Source organism: Fusarium odoratissimum, assembly GCF_000260195.1.
Source record: "Fusarium odoratissimum NRRL 54006 unplaced genomic scaffold supercont1.1, whole genome shotgun sequence".
In the NCBI taxonomy this organism is placed as follows: Eukaryota; Fungi; Ascomycota; class Sordariomycetes; order Hypocreales; family Nectriaceae; genus Fusarium; species Fusarium odoratissimum.
The window spans coordinates 2,234,055-2,256,299 of NW_022158687.1; the positions used below are offsets into that span (position 1 = coordinate 2,234,055).

Sequence of the window (22,245 nt, forward strand, 5' to 3'; positions counted from 1 at the left end):
CCTTTAATGGGCGGAGGGACCATGCCCTGTTTTTAGGCTCTATCAATGCTTCAATCTAGATAATAGACTAGATGTGACCGTCCAAAAATATACCACAGGGTCAGCTTACACTGCGGTTGGATTGGCTGATAATAGATATGACTCTCATGAGCATGGTGCGAGTATCCCCTATCCCACTCATAATGTCCAGCCAGGCTCTTTCGGTTGTTCTTTTTGTCTATACGCGGTATACTCCATAGCCCCTTAACTCCTTTGGAGCTCCCAAAGTTCCATAAGCCAATTTATGGTTCTTCACTATCATTTATCCTGGCACTCTCGACCGTATGTTTAAAGCATGAACAGGGATAAGGGGTGGCACTCCAAGGAGCATTGAGGTGGTTTCAAATAGCAGTCATATTCCCAAGAGAGCCTTCGACGCTGGTACCAATAATGACTCGAATGGCATGAAGAGAGGCATTAAGAAGTTTTGTTCATTTATATTATCATAGTGAGGTTGGGTTGACTAAACATCTCATTGCTTTCCCTAACCATAATGCATCAAGCATCAAGTATAGTTCATCCACACATTACCTATCAATGGCTTATAGATGACAAACTATTACCGACCCTTACGTGAGGCGCATTAACATGTCCTTCGTTGGCTCCATAACCGCATTCCTCAAATTTGTGCCGGCGTACAAAAACGACCTGGCAATATCAATCGTGACGCCCATTCATGACCGTAACGTGTAACGAAAATCGACAGGTGACCGCCCGTTGTGGTATCTTGAGTCAAACAAGTAAACGCAAAACTCGCAATAATATCGTAGCGAAGCATGACCTGCTCGCATGAAAGACAAATGAAATAAAGTCGTGTAAACATATCTCGTTGTGATGTGGTTTGTAAGGATGAGACCTGCTGTTGGCCTCACAGACGCCCAACTCGCTGTGATGGCATTGGGCCTGTCTCTTCTGATTGGTGGCAACGCGATTGAGGCTCTCGGAGTCTATTCGTTACATGGATGTCCACAAGCATTTCAACAAGCGCCTCCGCATCCTTGTGAACGTTGACGAGATCGGCAGGGCCAGAAGAAATCCCAAGTAAGCTTCCGTCAGCTCGCGGCTTTCGGTACGCCGCGAAAATGATTCCACGGTCAGTGTTCATAGATTGGACAGAGCATGTTGAAGAAGAAGAGTTTCTCGAGATGACAGAGCCCCCTCTTGAACACTCGCCAGTGTAGAAAGCGCAGGCATAGCCTCGCGCAAATTCGTCATTACGGACCTCCTTTGCGCGATACTCGATCCAACCTGGAGTCTTCAAAATCTTGCTATGAGCTGTCGTTGATATTTGGAAAGGCAAGTTGACATTTTCCAGTCCATAAGCGGCGAGGAGGCGACCAGACAAGGGTCCAAATTTCTTGCTTAGTGAGTTCATGCTGGAAGGACTTTCAGAATTAATTCGCTCATAGTCAGTCCATAAGTTGACCACGTAAACGAGATCGAAGTTGTAGCGTTTAGCAATCCTAGCCGCCTCAAATGCTGCAGCAGTTGCAGGCTTGCTTGCATAAGGTGGGGTGAGTGTCAGGAGGGAAGAACGAGGAGAGTCGGGGGCAGAAGGAGCAGTGGCGTATGTTGATGTCTCAAACGCATCCGCATCTGCGGGAGCCGATTCAGCAATGTCATCATCACTGAGGTTGAAAAACTCGTTGAAGTCCGGTTCTCGGAGTGTAGAGCTAGTGATGGAGAGCCTATTTGTGGTGTCTGCCAGGCTAGTCTGACTGATAGCTTTTCGAAGTGGCCTCTGATCCAGAGTTTTGGTAAAATGGCGGCGGATGTCCCTGCAAACTGCCTTGTTCAGAAAGTCGATAGACTTGGATGCTCGAAGTTGAGCAATGTGAACCGGACGAAGCTCTGGTGAAGACTCTGGCGTCGGAGGCTTCTGGGGAGGTAATGCCGGAAGCTTTTTGTCACGGAAATATTGAGGGCTGCGGGTACCCTCATCTTCCAGGTCTGAGGACGGGGGAGTATCAAGCCGCGAAGTTCTAGTTGCAGGCTTTCTCGAAGGTCGCAATGGAAGGCTACGCTCACTAGGGGCTTCCATGGATGATTTTGGATCACAGGTAGATGAAGAAGCAGATGTTTCTCCCTGGCGGGTTGGAGGTCGCGGAAATTGATAAACATCAAAGTCGTCTAGGAAGGAATCGTCTTGTGTAGACATGAAAGAAGCCTTGAGGGGGGAATACTGTAACTTATGCGAATTTGAGAAGCGCGTGGGGCTCTGGGCGTGCATCAAGTCCACTCGATGAGGAGAAAGAGGAGACGTTAGAGATGGAACTCGATTGCCAGGCTGCTTTCTCACTTCCTCTCGCGCCGCCATGCGACTTGTTTTGGGGCGAATAAAAGAAGGTGAAGGAAACTGAGGTATTGTTGGAGGGTTAGAAGCAGGTTCAACTGATTCGGTCGAGGAGGCTGGCGTCTTCTTCTTGGCGAAGAAGCGCTCGAGGCTTCCGAAACCATTGGCCATATTGAACCTTTGGTCAGTGAAGAGGTAAGTGAACGTTGCGCAGGATGCCTGGGTCGAGTCGTGTTAGCGAAGTGAAAGATAGTCTTGAGCGCACCTCGTGCATAGAGGTGCACGAAACGAAGAAATTTGGTTGCAACGTACCAGATCTGATGCAGTGAAGGCTTATCAGTGGAGGAAATGAAGAGGCGAGTTGTAAGCCGAAGTGACCTTTGGGGTGAATCAGAGCCACTCGCGGTGGAAATTGGTGTTTTGTGAGAACAAGGCAAAACAGTTCAGACTGGAATTGAAGCTGAATGGCGCTAGAGGTTCGAGACTGAGTCGGGTGTGACTGTATCAAGCAGTGACGAAGGGAGAATCGCAGGAAGTAGAATAGTTCATGGCCACAAGGGCAGATGCAATGAGTTAGAATCCCGACGCAGAGCTTCGTGCTCTTCGAGACGTTGGTTCGATGTGGATTGTTGGTTGAAGAACAATTGTATTCTAGTTGATGTGATCCCAGAGCGACAAGCACGGAATGGGTTGGTTCTGTCGAGCTTGATGTTGTACTATCCTGTCCTCGTCCTTGTTACTCTGTACTGTAATGTGAATTGCGGCAGAGTAAAGCCCTTGGGCCCTTCGCAACAGTGAAATAGTGTGCTCCTGTTCTTGTAACAAGCGATCTAAATGTTGATGTTGAGCTGTAAATGATGAAAAGGAAATAAGATAGTTTTGTGCGAGGTGTGAGAGGAAACAAATGCAATTCGGTATGGTGTGAGAAAGGTTGCACAGCAGGTGTAACGGAGTGAGTGAAGAGAGGGAAGGAACCTGAGGCTGTGTTTGTGTTGCACGAGGCAAGAACCCCCAAGGACGACCCGTAGCTCTCCTACCACGACTGCCGATAATGCAAATAAGCAGTAAAAAATGAGATGAATAACCAAGGTCAGGTATGCTGTGATTTTAGCGATTTAAAACAACAGGAACGACCCTTCTTTCTACCATCATCCATCAAAGAAAACAGCTCTGGGCTTCAGGGAGACTTTAAGCATCACTCAGTAAGGAATGACCAGCTCCAACAGTAGGACGTTGGAGGGTAAAACGTTTGTGGCTGCCGCGGGAGCAGGGATAGGGATACCAGCGCCCTTGTCAGACCCACTTGGAGCAGTTGAGCACACCCATAGCTGACGCCGCTCCCCTGCACTCCCTCCAGATTCTCCCTAGGGCACGAACTCCCTTCGACTTCAGCACCCCCAGTACCCTTGCAAACTTGGGCTAGTCCTGTTCTGAACTCCTCAATAACGCCTGGATGCATCCATTGAGAGTTGCTTGTGGTTTCTTTTTCTTTAAAGAAGAGAAACGGGCACACGCGCAGCAGAGACATTTGCGAGAGACATGCTTGTCCGAGTGCCCGCAGGATAGCCACATTTGCCCAGCTTCGAATACTCCGGAGATGTCCTTACGATGTTTTGCTTACTCATGAGAAGAGAGGAAATTCAAGTTCGAGTATAGGCAAACAATGACGATACTCGAAGAGAATGTTGTTTCCTACCCCTGTCTCCTATATCTGACCCAAGGCGCTTTCTCATCCCTGCCCTTCTGCGACTCGATCGCCTTGACACGGCAATTGACTTGCTCGCCATCTAGGTACCTTTCCATACACGACGAATCATGCGCTCTGCCATTGATGTCACCACACATCTAGAGTGCCGATCCATTAGAAGACCCAGGTTTATCGCGCTCTGATGATGTTAGGATATGTTACGGGAAAGCGATACCACTGCCGGTGCGAACTAACAAGGGCCATCACTTTAGTCGCTGCAAGGAGCGCGGCTCCTTGATCTCTCCCCGAGAGACCAGACCGTGGTTTGTTTTCCCCCACGATACGGTACAGTACCCTGGGCCAACGGTGGATGACTTGCTTTTTTTTCACGTCGAAGTGAACCAAGCCGTTCCTAGCGTTGTCGTCGCTACTCACATGCAATTCTGACAAAAATCCGGCTAGCTAGGTAATATGCCAGCATTCCGGTTTCGCAGGCAAAATGTCTACTTCTAGTCATAGGCAAATCTCCACTAGCATATTTTGTCTCTCAGATGGAATTATTCGCAAATTTGCCTTGTTTGTTATTGATACAGAAGCAGCTGAAAAGACGGTGGCCTGTCAAGCTGAATCTTTGTATACCGTGGGAAGCTCCAAGACGCGAAGGTTATCAGCAAGAGCAGATCACTTCCGTCAAGGGTAAATTCAGTTCAGGCACGTGCTATGTTGAGTTGCTTCTTATCGTATTGAAGACCAAGAACTCTGTTGTCGAGGTGGAGTTTCCAACTTATGCCCCTCGCTGGACCCTTTTGCATCCTGGACAATGCCGTTAGAAGTGCGGCGCTGCGAGCGAGGGACTTTCATTACTGAAAATGGTTTCCCGAAATGCCCTTGGCTTGGGGCAAATATCATGATTAAGGAACTATCGGAAATTCCTTGCATGGCCGGGTATATACCTTGACCCATCATCACTCCGCAAGGAGTCGTGGTTTTCCAGTTACGCGTGGATATAAGAAATACGGCGCAAATTTTGCTCACGCTCTGCGATTAGGGTTGTCACTGAATTCTCGGGTGATGCCATCATAAACCTCATAGCACTCTTTTAAATTGATGATTCGAAACTCATTGTTGTCCTTTGGGTGAGTTGTAGCCTCATGTATGGGCTCATTGCTTTGACTCCCAGTTACACGTAGCCATGAGTGCTACTCTTTCGTCTTCTGTCCTACGAGTTTGCCGAGGCCAAGATTTACGCACAGGCAGACGTACGGTCCGTGTCTCAGACGAGCATCAGGATCTGGTGGAAAGCCAGGGTCAGAGCTAGGGTAGACGCTTCAGCATATGATGAGCTCCGCTTCCTGAACCTTTTTCTTCTTCTTGACAGTCCTGAGCAGACGAAATATCTGACTTACAGCGGTGTGATATATGCTCACTCATGAGAACAACTAGGTGAGCTTTCGACGAGCCATTTGCGGACAAGCGGAGTTTCCCATCATTTGGTTCTCTATAAGGGCTCCTGGTTGCAACACAATGCTCAAGTTTGTTTGAAACACAAGGCAGATATGAAGGTAAGACCAAACAGTTTCTGCATACAAAGAGTCAAATACCACATTCCTGGCAATTATCGCGGACCTTCCGTCACTTGTACACTCTAATGGAGTCAAGTTCAACTTCAAAAACGATGGCGAGCCCTTGTCTCTTTGTTCACAGGGACCCTAGAAGGGTGGGGTCCATATTGCTTCTTTTGTCTCTCTCATCACTGCTCATTGGCCCTTTGTGGTGGCGGAGTGCATGGGACTTCCCCGCTTGTCATGGTTGTTAGGCCGTGCGCCTTATCCTCGAGTAAGAACTGCTCGTTCCTAGCTTCTTGTATCCTTGTCAACAGTCGCTGCATCAGACAAAGAAGCTTGCAGCTGTCGACGTAAATGAATTGAGGCAGATATCCCGAGTCAAATGTGTGAAAATCACTTGATACTAGCTTTCGTAAGCATAACCCCGGGTATGTGCAATATGAGGCTCACGGTTGCCTGACCAATCAGAGGCTATGTATCGTTTAGAAAGTCAGAAGCTCACCATGACTCTCTGGCACGGGAACGACGATTACGCAAATGTCCTAGCAGGCTCTCGACCTTTTGTAAGAGAACCCTGTATATTCTTTTTACGTCTGTTATGACAGATCTCTCATCAGATCTCACTTCCTCTGCCTTGGTTGGTGTCTCTGCTAGGCTTTTTCAGGACTCGTCTCCGTCAATCAAAAGACCTCAATGACCGGGCCCGAGTCGTGCTTACCCCGCCAATGACATCCGGTCTTGTTGGCAAGACTACCCCTTGCTTTTTGGGTCATACAAGTCTGAATCGCTCACGAATACAAGCGACAAGTAACAAGCCTGCTTCTTAAGAAAGATGCATAGTGTCTCACTCAAACTTTTTAGGTTTCACAGAAGTCAGTGGCAGAGTGGCTAGCTGGCTCGGCCACGAGAGGCAAAAAAAGGAGTTTTGTGCACAGCATCCAACTTATTCACGCTCCCTTCATAATCCCTTGTGCTAGCCCTTACCTCAGATAATGTGTCTGGCTGAACTTAAATTTCATGATAGTCGGTTTTCGTATGTTCTGTTGTTCCCTTGCTGGTACTGGATTTCTGTCCTACTCAACCTATTCGTCAGCTGTGTTCGTCTTGTCAGACCTCTTGAAGGCTTGCCACTGTCTGTTGTAAGACTTAGAAGTGACAGGTTCAGGCGCACGATGGGCAAACAAGATTCTGAACGTACTGGGCCGAAACCCCTTCAATGTGTTGTTTAATAGGGAGAGGCCTGATCAGGTAATGCTTTCCTTCCTACGTTCTTTATGCAATGGACCAGACTAAAACAAAACATCGACAGCATGCACAAACTATACCTCATGACTGACTATTCACGATATTGGCGCTTTTTGGTCTTCATATTACGGAACAGCTGGAGCAGCAATCTGAAAATCCAAGACATTCCACAAATGCATAGATGAGAACTCATTGGGTAGTGAAACTTGACTTGGCTGAATATCTCACTTCATATTGTCATGTATCAGGTCTGTGGTCACCTTGATGGAACCACTTCATCAGCGACCCAGGGCAACTGCGGGAGTGTCACTTAACTGCGAACCATCTTTGTGTGACATGCGCTTGTGTGGCTTCACTTTGTCAGTTCCCAAAGTATTCCTTGGATTAGTGCTAGCTATCCAATTAACTAGTCAAAGCATGCCTGCCCAAAGCAGAGCCGTGTACTGAATCTTATAATGGACAGTTTTTGGCAGAGCAGTGACAGGCCCGACAGAAGGGAAATGCCAGATTGATGGAAGCCCAGGATCCGATCGATACAGCAATGCAACCCACTTCCGGCAGCTGCATCTACACATGTGCCTATGCGGCGTTATATCAGACAGGTAATCTTACAGTCCCAGATTGTAGGGGCGAGATGCAGATTTAGGAGGTTGGCTCGAAAACATGCAAGAGAAAGTCCTTTAGAGCAAGACAAAATCCAGACTTCTCCAGTTTTGCTCTAATACGCGGCTCACCCGAGTCTCAGCAAATCCCTCTTATCCTCCTGTATATGCGCGGAAGAAAATCCTTCATCTTATCCCTTGCCTCATGCATGCTTCCAGAAAGGTGAAGGGCAGGAATAAATAGCGACTGAGCTCCATCTTTCTCCCTCACGTCAAGCCCCATAATCTCCACTCCACAAGCCCCCATAATAGTACCAATCCGTTCCGCCGTTAACCACGCGGATCTGGTCCGGCCACGCGAGACGGGAGTGGCAACGGCACGAAAAACTCAACAAAAGCACAGAAAAACATGCGCGTACGCTACTGTAAGAGCCTCGTCTCTCGACCAACAGTTTCTTGAGAGTATGCAATGCCTCGCATATGCATACATGATGCATCCTTGTTGTCTCTCATTGTTGTCGCAAGAACGATGACGGCCTAGACACTCTAATATTGCAGTATCCTCGCTGCCGCAGGAACCCGGAGCGCCACAGCTTGAAACATTGCAAGATTTGTTGTTGACTGTCAAGTTTGACGTCGGATGCACCGCTGGCTTGGCTCTGCAAGAACTGCATTTACTTTTGTTCCTTGTTTTGCTGCTCTTGCGCGCTGATACTTTTTCTGGTCCTTCTACTGGGTGGGACTAGGAACTTCAGCATTGGTCCCATCAATCCATTGTGGACGGGACGGTCTTGTCTCACTGTTCTTGATTCGGACGAAGCATTTCACTCACTGAGTAGTTGCACTACGGATCGTTATGGGAGCCACAGGATTACCCTTTCCAATGGAGGTTCGTATCTATGCTGTCGGGAGCATAGTGCATGTTTAGAACTATGAGGAGTATCACCAGTTTCTCTTCAGGTTGACCAAACTTTCAGAAATCGCCTGTATAATTCCCACAAGCCATTGAACATCAATCCAGGGTTACCCAATAAGACAGGGCAACTTTACTTTGTATGTTTACTACACACTAGCTATTGGTATTTTACTTCCTGTTGAATTTCATCTTTAATGTTGTATGACATATATGGGGGGGTGTAAACAGCGTTCAATAATTGTGTCCGCAGATGAAACTAGAAAAAATAAAACCAAGATTAGCATTTTACATTTTACATTTCGGCCGTATTGAGTGGAAGCCTTCCATGGGATGATCGAGATAGATGTTACAGTAGTTTCATTAAGTATCAACATAAGTATGTGAATCTTGACCGTTAGCTCTCATATAGGGTAGGGTAGTGGCATCTAGCAGCAGGTCTAGAAAACAAATAGCAGATGTCAAAGCCGCACAACAGACTTCACGATCTCCTGGTGATACTATTGGGTAATATACAAGAGTTTGTGTACTTGAATTTTCAAGTTAAATACACTAAAATGATTCAGATACTCCAGAAAATAGCCTACCTTTTCATGGATATCTGGCAGTAACCTGTTTAATCCCCCAAGATACTATCTATAAGCCCTCACCGCCTCTTCTTCTTGTGCTATATATGAACAGATCATACATGTAGGTATAGGGCTCAGCTCAGCCTATTGCGTCTTTGTATTAGTTATGAGATAGTAAACTAAGAGAAACCTGGGGTATGATCTGAGGGCTTGGTGTAGGTCCTTATTCTCTGACGAGTTGGTGATTCAGAGGGCTTTCAGACGACTTCCCATCCATATCCATTATCAAGGGCATACCATCTCAGACTTCTTCTTTTATTCTTTTAATCCTTCTTCATCTCCTCCATTATTCAAGCATACCACTCGACGACGAAATTCCTTGTTTCCACTAGATCATACCAGCTATTATTCGGCCTTCTTATCTACCGACCCCATCATCTGTTTTCGCTGTTCATGTATACCTTCGAGGACGAAATTCCTACTTCCGCTGGCTCATCCCATCTATCAAACATATGATCCCCCGACTATACCCTTTACTTTATTTCTGCCAGGGTAACCTTCACTACTTGGACATGGCTGAGCAACAAGAACAGGATTGAGCGTTCAGCTGCTCTGGGCTGACCTACAACACAACCAAGCCTAGATGACCAAAGTCACTGATCACCTAAGTCCAGCAGGAGAACAGGACCTCCAAGGGATCCATTTCCCCCTTTAATACCCTGGATACTAAGGTATCTCAGGATGCATCTGGTGACACGAATGTCAACATTGATATGAGAACCACTAACATGTAAGGGTCACCCGTCACTGACACGAGTGCCATCTGCTAATCCACATTAACAACAAGACGTCGCTCTCATCATCGGCAAATGTTTCGAGAGTACAACGCTGAGGCCCTCGATGGATACTATTTGAAGAACACTTCACGTGCAACATTGTTCAAACTTTCAACAACGGAATCCACGCAGACATTAAAACCAGAGACTCTGCATTTACTGTGAAGTTGATCAAAGACGAAAGTAAGAATATCAAATACTTCATCGTCAAGAACAAAAAGAACAGCCTCTGCGAGTTGAAACATCTCTCTTCTATAAGGTACCATTTTAAGAAGTGTACGGTTTATTCGGAATTCATGGTCGGCGAACGATGTTGTGTCCGGGAGATTTAACAGATCAATCTCGCGATACTGTTACGAGCTACCAAAGGGTATCGTTGAAGATTTGGAGAAACAAGGCTCCCCTGGATCTTCGGAGCTGTCTGAGAGTGACCCTTCAACTGTCATAAAAATACTAGCGCCAGAAAGTGAAGCAAATACTTCGACGGAAACCGAGTCTATGACAGCAATTGCTTCGATGGCGAGTTTGGACTTCTCTAGAACCTTGCTGTGGCCTTGGGGGCAGAAGAAGTTGCGCTGAGCCCGTCGAACTTGGAAGGTCACGCTGAAGCAGTGGGAGAAGAAAGCATCAGAAAGATTCAACAGCTCGGAGAAGGCGGTACGACTATGACGGCCTTGGCTGGCTTCGTCCATTTATTGTCCTTCGTTAATAGCCGAAAGTAGATCTTGGAGTCCGAGATGTTGGCCCATCAGCTGTCGTTGACGAGTTCCTCCGTTCACTCATCTTACTGTTCTGTGATAAAACGTCAACCTCGACCTCAACGGCGATCTGTCGCTCGCAGATGCCATTGTCCACGCGTATCGAATTTCGGAAGCAATCGCACGTGGCCTTTTCCAGGAAACATTGGTTAGTAACAACACAAAGGGCCAACATCCCGCGTGGTCGTCACGGAGCAGTCTTTGGCACCTGGAAACGAGGGCTGCATGTTTGGCCGCCTCCGAACACCCGAGGAGGTTAAGGAGGAACCTCGAATTTAATGACAATGGAATGCCATCAAGACAGCACAGGCTTATTCAACAAGCTGAACAGAATGAGACATGAGATAGGTAGATTAGAGAAGTCTGATAGACCTGACAGGGGGTTTGACGATTGGCAGATTTAAGCCGGCAGTTCTGTCTAGATTTTCTTCCTAGGACAATGGAAGGCGTAGATATTGGAGAATGAAACGCTTTTAGGGTTTATATATATACCCAGACGGAGCTACACGATCATAACAGCAGCTTATGATGACCATTGAAAGCATTACGGCTTAACCTCGTAGCACTTTTTCTGTCACGATCTCTTAAAGTCATTCAAGGGCGATGTAGTTATCGGTAGGTTTGACTAAGGTCCCGAAGTAGGTAAGGTGGGTCTGCATAGGTACCTTAATACAGGGTCGGTGGCTTTGGAAGCCGCTACTTATCCGCCATTGGCCGAACGACGCCAGCCCCGGTATAGTAATGACCCCTCCAACTCGCTTTCTATTGGAGCCCTGGGGCTCAGCGTTTCGGTTCCTGGCTGATTGTCTCTACCACACCGTCATACCTCGTCAACCTTAACCATCACAAGCCATCCATCATGTCGCAGAACTCAGTCGTCACTATAGACTCGAAGCGTCACTTCGACTCGGTCCTCAAGTCGTCACGCATAGTCATCGCTGACTGTAAGTATCTCCTATCAAATTTACGATCCTTGCGGTAGTTCTAGAGATACCCCGCCATCCCAGTCAACTTATCCTGCGATGCGACCTATCATTCCCTTCTCACAAATGATGATGATAAAAGCTAACGAATGATTCTTTCAAGTTTACGCCGATTGGTCTGACTCTTCCAACCAGATCGCTCCTATCTACGAAAGATTCGCCAAAGACGTTGCGCAGCCGAATCTCATCACGTTGGTCAAGGTTAACAGCGACAACCAACCAGAGCTCTCGCAAGAATACAAAATTACAGACCTGCCAACCTTCATCGTTTTTGCAGATGGAAAGCAGGTCGACCAGGTCCAGGGGGCCGATCCTCAGAAACTTAGGGATACGCTCATGAAAATACCTGCCTTGGCTACTTCGCTCAATGAGAAGACCGCCAGAGAAAATGCTGGCTCGGCCAGCGGTGGTCCCAGCTGGAAGGGTATGGAAGCTCCACGAGGCTACAACGACATCACCGACCAAATAGAACTCCGTGATCTGGAGGTTCTCAACGCTGATGAGAGCGCCGGGACTGTTCGAGTTCTCTTCGATGGTTCCAAGCCAAGCGGTCTCGGTAACGGCAAGGGAACCTCCAAGGACTACGTGCAGAGCGGTGCGGATGACCAGCTGCTTTTGTACATCCCTTTCCAGTCCATTGTCAAACTCCACACTCTCCAGGTCAGTTTATTGGTCCTTCACGTTGCACCATGTCCGACACTGACTGACTGCGTATAACAGCTCACTTCCCTCCCTCCCAAGGACGACGAAGACGTGATGAGGCCCGGCAACATTCACCTGTATATCAACCGCACTCATAACCTCGACTTCAACGAAGCCGACGATACCGAACCAACACAGGCTATCGAGATTTCTCCCGAGGATTGGAACGAGGAGGGAACAGTGAGCCTGAGCTTGCGATATGTGAAATTCCAGAAGACATCGAGTCTTGTGATCTACGTTCAGCAGGGTGAGGGTGATGGAGAGACTGTTCGTCTCGACAGAGTGAGACTCATTGGAGAAGCTGGAGCCAAGCGAGAGATGGGCAAGCTTCAGAAGGTGGGAGAGGACGAGTAAGGTTTCTCTGGTAGGAGTCCTGTGGTTCGCAATGGAATATCGGCACATTTTCCTTGTGCCTTAGCATGCATTAAAACATAGCCTCGACAGGGAACAGGTAATAGGAGTTTAGGAGCAAAAGGCGATCAAATAAGACCGCCCAGTCAGATAGACACAGTTTTAACTCCCCCACTGTACAGTTCTGCAATTGTTGATTCTGTTCTCTCCAACTTCCATGATCGAACGGGATACTGACGTAAGTCTTACACATACATGTCACGGAATAGAAATTTTGATATGTCCTGCCTCCCAACCACGACTAAGATGTGTGAAAACACCAAAACCAGACGATGGTAGGGCGGGCCTGCAATTATGATTGATCTGGGGCATAACTGACGCTGCGATTACATCCACGGAAACAAGGATTCGAGCAACACGGGTATAAAAATTTCATGTTATGCCAGCCGCACGAAGAAGAAAAGAAGAAAAGAAAAGCTCTGCTTCGACGACGCGTTCGAGATTTTAAGCCGCTGAATCTGAGCATGGTCCGTGCGTATCTTACTCGGTTAAAAATCGTTCCGATCCCCGGGCGGATCAGCTGTAGGGTAACAGAACGCAAAGGGTGAAGTGTACAGGGTGATCATGATGTGAGCCATATCGATATATTGACGTGTGATCATGATACATTCTCTTGATTCTGTATGACCCGGGTGGTATGTACATAAATTTTTTGAATAGTGCGCACATGCTCGCTAGACAGGGTCGAGCTCTTTGTTGTCGAGCTTGATGATATCAACCACTGTGGCCATGATGAAGATATACCGGCTGCCAAGTCCACATCATGTCATGATGAGAATTCGATGGGCATCATACCGATGATCGGAAATTCGTGGGAATAAACATCATAAGATTCATCGCCATGATTACTTCCTATATTGTCCGTCATCATCAACTGATTCGCGTGCGGACACGGGATGGAACCCCGCGATTCGTGCAAAAACGACACTTTAAGCTTCATGATCTGTCACTGTGGTTTACGTTATGCCACACATCAACCGGGCCGGAAGATTCGAGCCACATGAAGCTTATAGAAAAGCGCCGCTATAGATTATGGGGTGATTAAAGTGCGGCACCAGCTGCAACTCTACTCTAGCATTATGAGAACACTCGTCACTCGCACGCCTACAACGCACAAGCAACTCAATTTCTTGAAGCCTGCGGGGTTCAAAACGAGGAAACTGTTTGTACTGTCCTACAGTGGAGAATATAATCCGCCATGGGCTTTGTTGCTTTCAACAACTTACCAGCCGAGATTCGGTCTATGGTCTGGGCATACGCCCTACCAGAGCCTCGAGTATACGAGATTCTTGACACGCCATTTTCAACGCTCAAGACCCCGGCCTCTACAGGGCTCATGTTCTCTAGCAGCTCGCATGATGCGCCCCCTGTACTGGCAGCCGTATGCAGAGAGTCCCGTGCCTTCGTGCTTCGTCGCTACCGGCCACTAACACTCTCCGACACAATCAAGTACATCGACCCAAGCCGAGATATAATTCTGCTTCAGCCTTACCTCTTGATCAAAAGGCTATTGAGAACTCTGCATTCTCTCGCAGAGGTGGACTTCATGAAGAGAGACCTGCGCCAAGTGGCATTTGGGACATCCTATGGATTCAGCACTGGTATCTACCACCCCATACTAAGCGGCAAAGTATCCAAAAACAACATGAAAACGCTTGTGAAAAAGCTCGCAAGGTTCTCCAAATTAGGGAAAGTTTTATTTGTTGTTCATGAGGAATTCAAGTGTGTCATCTCAAAACCCCACAGAGCGGAGTCACAACTTGAGCTGCAGCTTTTATCCAGCAGCTTTGTGAAGTCCCAAGAAGATGACCAGTCACGGACTGCTTGGCATTTTCGTCGGAACGAGATACTATATTATCCTCTTCACTTTGAAGAAGAGGTTGAAGAGGACGAGCCTGACATAGAAAAGTCTGTGTTAGATGGTGAGGATGACGACGTGGAGCTGAACCGCAAGCCGACGAACGATGATTGGAGACGATTCAAAAGACGATTCCTGAAAGCTGTACATTCAACACTGATGAGAGGGCTACTAGAAAAGCCAAGACGAGAGCACCTTCCTTTCCTGATCGAAGGCGCAAGTCTCCTATGGAGATATGAAGCATCATAAACGGAATTTCCCAGCGCCACAGGATCATCACCAGGATATTACGACTCAAGCGTTGGAGTTGCGCCCGTTGTAACGACGTTAAATGCCGATCATTTGGGCTATTTGAGTCTGGATTCAAGGGACCAGTCGTTGTGTTGACACTATCTGGAGCACTGCCATCTTGGGTGCTTCGATTTGTGTGTGTGTGTGTGTGTGTGTGTGTGTGCGGAACAACACATCAACTAATGACGGCAGATCTCCGCACCTACAGACGCGTTCTCGGCCGGGCTCTGCAGTGATGTGAGGCATCCCTAACCTCTTGTGGTCCCAGTACGCGCGCCCTGCATTGGCGTCAAGGCTGCCATGAGTTAAAAGAGCCTCTGGCAAGTTCCGAGCGAAAAGCTTGGTATTCGGTAGTGGTTGTTGGTGGCGCCCGGCATACGGATGCACAGACTAGCGGTTCAATTATGAGAATTGTCTGAGTGTATGGCGTTTTCGAGAAGGGACTGTCCCTATTGTGGAAGTTTTGAGAGGACATACAAAACAAGTTTGTCTCGTTTCCCCTCGGTAGATGTTCTCCCACATCCTGATCGGGAGTTCACAGCAAATATGATTGGCTGAGCTACGAATGCACTATCTTTTTGCATGCATTGCTTCATGAATTGCCAATAACAGTTAAGGCGCAAGACGCTGCTGGGACCATGTAGTAGAGTTTCTACGCATGAAACATGCTGGCACTTGCTCTATGAAATGAAACATCTTCTGCTCACACTTCTGAGGCATTCAATGCATAATAGCCAGAGAACTCTCGTTGAATTTCGATCCCTGGATATTTTCTAGAAGAGGACCCTTGAAGAACAAGGACAAACTTTGATGGCCAGCGAAGCTAGCTGGCATTGGCATTCGGTAAGGTCACCGAGCTGGGACTTGACCCCTGTCGAAGCGCTTGACTTCAATTGGATCAAATTTACGGTGCGCTCGGACTTATCGATATCTATCATCGAAGAAGTGGATTTAAGCTCATCAAAACGTGCAGTAGTAGCTTCAGTTGACCACTTAAACGATGACGTCTCTTCGCCAACTTCACTAGGCTCATCTCAAAGATGCAGGTTTCTTTGCAGTACATACACGAATAACCACGACAGTCACAAATCTCCAAAACCCGAATTCGCCTAATACGCCACCATTAAATGATAACGAGCTTGTTTTGACACCAAACGGCAGAATGACCTTGGTATCGTCTACAGTGGCTTGAGCACGGTTGCATTGGCACCAATAGCCAATATCGCGGCGGCCCGACAGCTTTCGGGGCGTATACCAATGAGGTCATCACCATTGTCATTCACACAACAATAGCTGCAAAACTTGCGTTATAGTAAATGCCGGGGTATGGCTCTGTGGGTCTCTGCGTGTCAGGAAATCTACATGTTACATATTCTCCTCAATCGGAAAAGGAGGCTGGACGGATTTAACATGATCGCTGGTGAGGCTGTCAACTTTGACACCATTTCTGCAGCTCGCACCAGGAACAAGCAGAAAATCCACTGTATTCGAGACCAAAAACACGCAAAATAGACTCCCGACCATGGCCGGAACCAGCCTAGGCCAGGCCCAATATGCAGGGAACTAACTCATCCAATCAGATTGAACCGGCGCCGAACCCTTCTTAACGGGTTCATATGCCGGGCATCAAAGACTAAAGACCACGGAGGAGGCGCCTTTGACACGTTGAGTCCCCGTTCGCCATGCACAGTCAACGGTCCGGCATGCCGTTGCCGATACATTACCGTGAGGCTCTATGCGGAGGTTGTTGTGCTTTCTATTACCACCACTATTGTCGATACTACCGTCACTGTTGCCGCGCAAGCTGAGCAACTCCCACTGGGCTTGTTGGCCCCCTGGCTCTCCTCTGTTATATCATATCCCACTTCATGATAAGTTATCATGTCGTCTCTTCTGCCAGTCTTGGCCCCCCGGCTTCCGGGCTGTCCGCCGGCGGTAGATGACAGGACCTACACAAAGGAGCACACAGAGGAGGAGTGGGAGAGTATGCGCAACGTCATCAGGAAGCTATATATTCAGGAAAATCGGAAGCTGAACGAGACTATGGCAATCCTTCAGGCCAGATATGGTTTCGCAGCAACGTGAGTGAGATCCACGCATGTGGTGCCAGCAAGGTCCAAAAACTGATTCGTCTTTCAAAGGGAGCAGATGTTCAAGAAGCGTTTAAAGAAATGGGGCTTAAGAAAACGTACATATCGGAAAGGTCAACCTGGCTCTGCAGCTTCCACTCCTCTGGATACTACTGAATGTTCCGGGACGAGTACATTTGACGAACAAAGCTCATCCTCATCCTCAGCCTCTCCAGAGGAACACCAAGATGATCCAACTACGTCTATGGCTCTGATACAGCCATCAAATACTGGCCCCTACTCTGATTTGGAACAGGTTCTCGGCGGCGTCTTCAACTGGAGTCAATCCAAACTAGAAATCTTTCCTGTCATGTCAGATCCTATGTCAGAATACTTAGCAACCCCAAACTCCCCCCCTATCCGAGACAGTCGTACAATGTACCGCATCTTCGAGCTTGTTTTCGACCTTTGGTTCCACGGAAAGGGTGACCTTGCTGGTATGGCTGCACGAAGAGGGTTTTACGTGCTCGAATTTGTGTTGAGCGATGATCACCCCGACCTTATCTGGCATGTGCTAGATACAATCTACGATATGGTGGACCGAGGCCATCTTCGACTTTTGGCCCTTTTCTTGGATCATGCTACAGTACTCGCGAAACGACAGCTGCCTGCTCAACACCCGCTCCTCCTTATTCTCCAACAGCTTCGTTACTGCGATTATCAATCAGATGAGGGAAGGAAATACTTGTGTCATTTGTTGCGCCAAGCCTGGCTACGGAATGTTAATCTCTTGGGCCAACATATCGAAACATCGGATGCCCATCGACTCTGGCTTTACGAACAACTGATTTGGGATGGGAGAACACGCCTCCGTAGGGAAAGCGAACTTGGCAAGCGGCAAGATGCGATGTATCAGGCCCTAGAAAGGATGGCTGAAGCACAGAGTCAGGCCTCATCTGCAACTGATGCGGATCAGTTACGAGTCGAAGCATTGCGACTTGAGTTCACACAGATGGATGTCGGTGACAAGAAGAAGGCTGAGGAGCTAGCCATCAATTTACTCGATCTTACCAGAACCGAACAAGGACCCAGATCCAACGATCGATTTCACGCATACGCATGCAAGATGCTGGCTCGAGTACAGGAATCGAGGCAGGAATGGGACACGGCCGAACAGAACCTACGGCATGCCATTTCGAAAAGAGAGGTAGCGCACGGTGCGAACAACAACCTACGAGTCATCCGTGATATGTGGGTGCTGGCAGCGCATTATCAGAAAGCTGGGCGACAAGCAGACGCCAACGAGATCACAGCTGATGCGTTATCGAGAGCCCAGAGATACTTGGAGCAGGATGTCGAATAATCAAGATCATCAATGTACCGTTCAGGAGTTATGTGTTTAAAATGGGGTGGTTCGGAACAAAGCTATTAGGTTTTGGGCGTCATGGCATAAGATACGGGGGCGTCGAGAATTGGCATATGATTCATTCATGAGTAATTTCCACGGCAGTTACTCAGCGAGTAAAGTTTCTGGTTTGTCACGAAAGAAAAGCACAGCGATGATTAGGAGTATTTGGTATCTTCCTTGAGAAGACATTGGTTGGAGTTCTAGTTTGAGATACCCAACGTTCCATGAAGCGAATTGAAGTTGAAGAAGTTGATTTGATTGGATCGCCACATTGACGCAGGCACCGCCACAATGACGTTGACACTTCCGCCCTGGGATAGCCGTCTATGGCCTTGATTCAACAACACTCGCATTACATACCAACCTACCACCTGCGACTTGGCATATCCTCGCGAGGAAAATTGTAGACCTTTCGCTCGTTAGAATCGACTCTAATTTTATTGTCTTTTGTAAAGACCTTTGTATTACATGAACTCATCATGACTGCTGGAGCTCCCCCGAACTACTGTAAGCTGCCATCATGACCCCACTACATGTGAATGCGCCAGAGTTAAAACTGACTAGAACTTTATGTAGATGCCATTCTCGAGGTCTCTGATACTGCGACCACTCAGCAAATCCGAGATGCTTACAAGCGGTATGTCACTTTTGCTTTGCAGTCTCGACTCGCGACACAACTAACCCCGGTAATCAGCGCTGCCCTAAAGACGCACCCTGACCGCGTCTCCAATGACTCCCCAGAGCGAGCCGAACGGACACGAAAGTTCCAGCTCGTCAACGACGCCTATTACACACTCTCTGACCCTGTACGCCGTCGCGAGTATGATGCTCAGCGCAAACTATTCAACACCAGCACCCCTTCAGATCCCTTCGAGGACATTCCTGAGACGGAAACTGAGGGTGGCGCCGCGCCGCGACAGAGCCCTTATTCCTGGGCATGGAACTTCTTCACCAACCAAGGCCAAGCCCCTGCTCAGGATCGCGAGCAAACCGAGGATGCGCAGTTTAGTGATGTATTCGAGGAGATGATGCGCGAGGAGGGCATGGCCGAGGGCAGGGATAACCACCCCACTGGCAAATTCTGGAGTATGGTGGGTGGTGTCAGCGGCGGCGCTCTGGGGTTCATCGTAGCCAATGTGCCAGGTCTTGTCGCAGGAGCCGTTGCGGGGAACAGACTAGGAGCTGTCCGCGATGCGAAGGGTAAGAGTGTCTACGCTGTATTTCAGGAGCTTCCCCAGGACGACAAGTCAAGGCTGCTCAGCCAGTTGGCAGCCAAGGTTTTCAGTCATGCTGTTGGTATTTAAGGTCGAGAACCTGGAACGGATCAAGGCTGGGTTTATTGGGCGCTCTCGGAGTTGGGTCAGTATCGGCAAACACACGATTTTTAATGAGCCGATGGAGGTTAGTACCTAAGTAGTTTCTCAGGAATACACGTATACAATCGATAATAAAGATTCACTGCGCGTACCCATACCGTCCCAGAGAGACTCGTATCATATCGGGTTTCAGACTTGAACGAACACGAACTTTCTGGGCAGAGATATTCATATCTTACCATGTGGCTTATGTTATCCAGAATTAGCTTCAATGAACAGTAACTCACTCCCGCTGTATGTCAACGACAACCAAAAGAGATAATGAACACTCAGCTTGGATCATAATTTTAGCTGTTTGATGTCTTTTCATGACGTACCGTCTTGTTAGAATAGAAGCATTAAACCCAATTGCCCAGTTCTCTGCCTACTTCTGGGCTAATAAAGCATCCCGAGAACATCCAAGTTTGAAGTATTAGCACACAAGGCGCTTCTTTGACTGACCTGGTGCCAGGTGACACCACTGTCTAAAGCCACAAACTGATAAGATCCAAAGCCGAATTTGCTCTGGAAAACGTGACCAACTTGCCAGTTTCCTGGTTTTATTTGCGGAAGTGGTGCCAGAATAGGGATGAGATTTGGAAAATATCCTATATTTATCATCAGACAGTAAAATGATTCTAAGGATAAGGTAAGGATTAAGAAACTAAGATACTTGGATCTTGTTATAAACGTGATGGGTTGTTACTATGCTCATTCAGACTTACTGTATGGAAAGCTTGGCATCTTATTGACCATTAGCTACAAGTTCTCTTCATGGTGGAATTCAGATCAATGAGTTATACCTATAGCTTCATTGAAGTCTCTGCTATTTATTTTAAACACCAATGACTTTGGCTTACTTCCTCTATCACTCGTTCTAGACTGAGCGGTTGCATATGGTATTGTCCGCAATGAGATATGGCTCTCGACCTATCTTTAGACGAAGCGGTGCTCCATATGATAACAGTTTATAATTCTACCACCCTTGCGAGATTCTGGGACTTGATTACGACCTTCACACCATTCACAGACCAGCACAGTTGAGTAGTTCGGATGTCTTTCGAGCACATGAAGGCTCAAGCTTGGGTAAACAAATGCAAGGGGCACAAAACAGACCAGCAAAGGATCCCGCTCACGCTTGTCCATAATCTGTTGACACGAAATGTACTGTGGTAGTTTGACAACACCAACTCATAATCTTGGAGCGGCCTATTATCCTATAAAACAACAAATCACTTCTAGTCCAATGCACCATCATGCGCCTCAAGTGCTCCGTATAACGTCTTGGCAAGCTTGTTAACATTGATGGAGGACGGTAAAGTGCCATGAAGAAATTCACATACATTTTTGTGCCAAGCTCATGATCCCAACATTTATTCCAACCACGACGTCTTGGTTCGACGAGCAAACAAGACATTCTCAGTCTTATTACGATATCGAAGCCTCCTCACAGGCTATTAAAATTTGCCCGAAGTAACCAGTGCCTACATAACCTATCTTCGGGGAGGAGGCTGGAATCCAGGCGGTGGGGGACCACCAGGGTTGAACCCGGGAGGAGGGAACTGGGCGCCTCCAGGGAAACCAGCTGGAGGAGGGAAGTTTCCAGGAAAGCCAGGAGGAGGAGCTTGGAGACTGTTAGAGACTCTTCGAGGGTATCGGGACTGTTTGAACTCACCACCACGGCCGGGAAAGCCAGGAGCACCAGGGAAGCCGGGGAAACCAGGCGGAGGAGCACCACCAACACCAGCAGCAGGACCCTTATCAATATTAGCAATTAATCAGGTAACTCTAAGGGGAAAAGAAACACATACTGCGAGGGAGGGAGGGGCAGCTCCTCGGCCAGCAGGACGAGCAACACCAGGGCCAGCGGCCAAAGCAGAAGGAATTCCACCAGGTGCACTCTTGCCTAGTCGAGCACTAGGATCGGCGGGAGGAGGCGACTCAACGGAGAGGGAGATGATATGGGCGCCTCGAACGATCGTGAGGCCAAGAGTTCGCTTCTCCTCAGACTCGATGGTCTGGGTAGCTGAACCACTTGCGCCAGGGGCAGAGGGCTTGTTTTGCTTGCGCTTCACGCGCCGAAACTCTTCCGTATCCGCAAGTACAAGGTTCATGTGCTGAATTCTAGTTAGCCTTGGTCTCAACAATAATGGCTGGAGATGTTGTACCTTATCGAAGGCAAGCATCTGACCGGTCATTGCCCTTCCATCATTAAGAGTAACCCGCATCCGCCAGTTGATCTGTTCCGTCCTAGTCAGCTTGGTTGAACGATCGCAAAGACGTAGCATTCGAATCGCATGCGCGTCGGGGTATACGTACGTAACCGGCCTGGGAAAGAGATATGGTTAGCATATCGAGATCAAGCAGCTCAAAACGCGTAAGAGTAGGGGGGTAGACGAACCATCTTTCCTTGTTTGTTCGACATTTTGGCGGTATTCTGAGAGCGTGCTGAGGCAGTTTCTCTGTGTTTCAAAAATTGATGTTAGACCGCGGTGTGTTTGCGCGCGATCGTAACAACCTTCAATGCCTGGAGCTCTGAAGGTGAGTTATGAGGTCCAAAATCTGCGGAGCCTGATGCGGAAGGCTGAAAGGTACACCGACAAAGTACCATTTCTGCGCTAGGACACTTTGGATTAGCGCTAGCCCCACTTCTCGAAACGC

At 48.0% G+C, this 22,245-nt stretch overlaps 6 protein-coding genes across 7 annotated transcripts; 4 read left to right on the forward strand and 2 right to left on the reverse strand.

The window, feature by feature from the left end:
* Positions 1-9: 9 nt before the first annotated feature.
* On the reverse strand, positions 10-3,517 carry FOIG_00785 (uncharacterized protein). The gene is made up of 2 exons (XM_031197207.1): positions 2,645-3,517; positions 10-2,551 (listed from the first exon to the last, which is right to left on the reverse strand). Exon 2 carries the CDS (start codon positions 2,501-2,503, stop codon positions 908-910), a length of 1,596 nt encoding a protein of 531 aa, XP_031072974.1. The 5' UTR covers positions 2,504-2,551; positions 2,645-3,517; the 3' UTR covers positions 10-907.
* A 7,757-nt stretch (positions 3,518-11,274) lies between these two features.
* On the forward strand, positions 11,275-12,788 carry FOIG_00786 (uncharacterized protein). The gene is made up of 3 exons (XM_031197208.1): positions 11,275-11,451; positions 11,594-12,150; positions 12,211-12,788. Exons 1-3 carry the CDS (start codon positions 11,367-11,369, stop codon positions 12,544-12,546), a joined length of 978 nt encoding a protein of 325 aa, XP_031072975.1. The 5' UTR covers positions 11,275-11,366; the 3' UTR covers positions 12,547-12,788.
* Positions 12,789-13,120: 332 nt separating this feature from the next.
* Positions 13,121-15,653, forward strand: FOIG_00787 (uncharacterized protein). The gene has a single exon (XM_031197209.1). The coding sequence runs from the start codon at positions 13,802-13,804 to the stop codon at positions 14,708-14,710; it is 909 nt and encodes a 302-aa protein (XP_031072976.1). The 5' UTR covers positions 13,121-13,801; the 3' UTR covers positions 14,711-15,653.
* A 1,247-nt stretch (positions 15,654-16,900) lies between these two features.
* Positions 16,901-18,184, forward strand: FOIG_00788 (uncharacterized protein; the record flags this gene model as incomplete). Its single annotated transcript, XM_031197210.1, has 1 exon — positions 16,901-18,184. The coding sequence occupies one exon, from the start codon at positions 16,901-16,903 to the stop codon at positions 18,182-18,184; it is 1,284 nt and encodes a 427-aa protein (XP_031072977.1).
* A 524-nt stretch (positions 18,185-18,708) lies between these two features.
* FOIG_00789 (uncharacterized protein) lies at positions 18,709-19,533 on the forward strand (the record flags this gene model as incomplete). The annotated part of the gene is made up of 3 exons (XM_031197211.1): positions 18,709-18,736; positions 18,806-18,866; positions 18,924-19,533. 3 exons carry the CDS (start codon positions 18,709-18,711, stop codon positions 19,531-19,533), a joined length of 699 nt encoding a protein of 232 aa, XP_031072978.1.
* A 1,544-nt stretch (positions 19,534-21,077) lies between these two features.
* FOIG_00790 (small nuclear ribonucleoprotein B and B') lies at positions 21,078-22,156 on the reverse strand (the record flags this gene model as incomplete). 2 transcript variants are annotated; one of them, XM_031197213.1, is made up of 5 exons in its annotated part: positions 21,986-22,156; positions 21,904-21,912; positions 21,753-21,824; positions 21,396-21,701; positions 21,078-21,341 (listed from the first exon to the last, which is right to left on the reverse strand). In XM_031197213.1, exons 1-5 carry the CDS (start codon positions 22,007-22,009, stop codon positions 21,078-21,080), a joined length of 675 nt encoding a protein of 224 aa, XP_031072980.1. In that variant the 5' UTR covers positions 22,010-22,156. The 2 variants fall into 2 exon arrangements, with proteins under 2 accessions (XP_031072980.1, XP_031072979.1); XM_031197212.1 differs by lacking the exon at positions 21,986-22,156 and having other exon boundaries at positions 21,753-21,913.
* Between the last annotated feature and the right edge of the window lie 89 nt (positions 22,157-22,245).

What these genes read in the sequence shown, in the direction of transcription:
- FOIG_00787 (XM_031197209.1), top strand. Translation starts at nt 13,802, where the DNA reads ATGGGCTTTGTTGCTTTCAACAACTTACCAGCCGAGATTCGGTCTATG.
- FOIG_00785 (XM_031197207.1), bottom strand. Translation starts at nt 2,503, where the DNA reads ATGGCCAATGGTTTCGGAAGCCTCGAGCGCTTCTTCGCCAAGAAGAAG.
- FOIG_00786 (XM_031197208.1), top strand. Translation starts at nt 11,367, where the DNA reads ATGTCGCAGAACTCAGTCGTCACTATAGACTCGAAGCGTCACTTCGAC. An exon ending in ACGCATAGTCATCGCTGACT is followed by an intron (nt 11,452 to 11,593) that starts GTAAGTATCTCC and finishes GATTCTTTCAAG; the next exon opens with TTTACGCCGATTGGTCTGAC. An exon ending in TCAAACTCCACACTCTCCAG is followed by an intron (nt 12,151 to 12,210) that starts GTCAGTTTATTG and finishes TGCGTATAACAG; the next exon opens with CTCACTTCCCTCCCTCCCAA.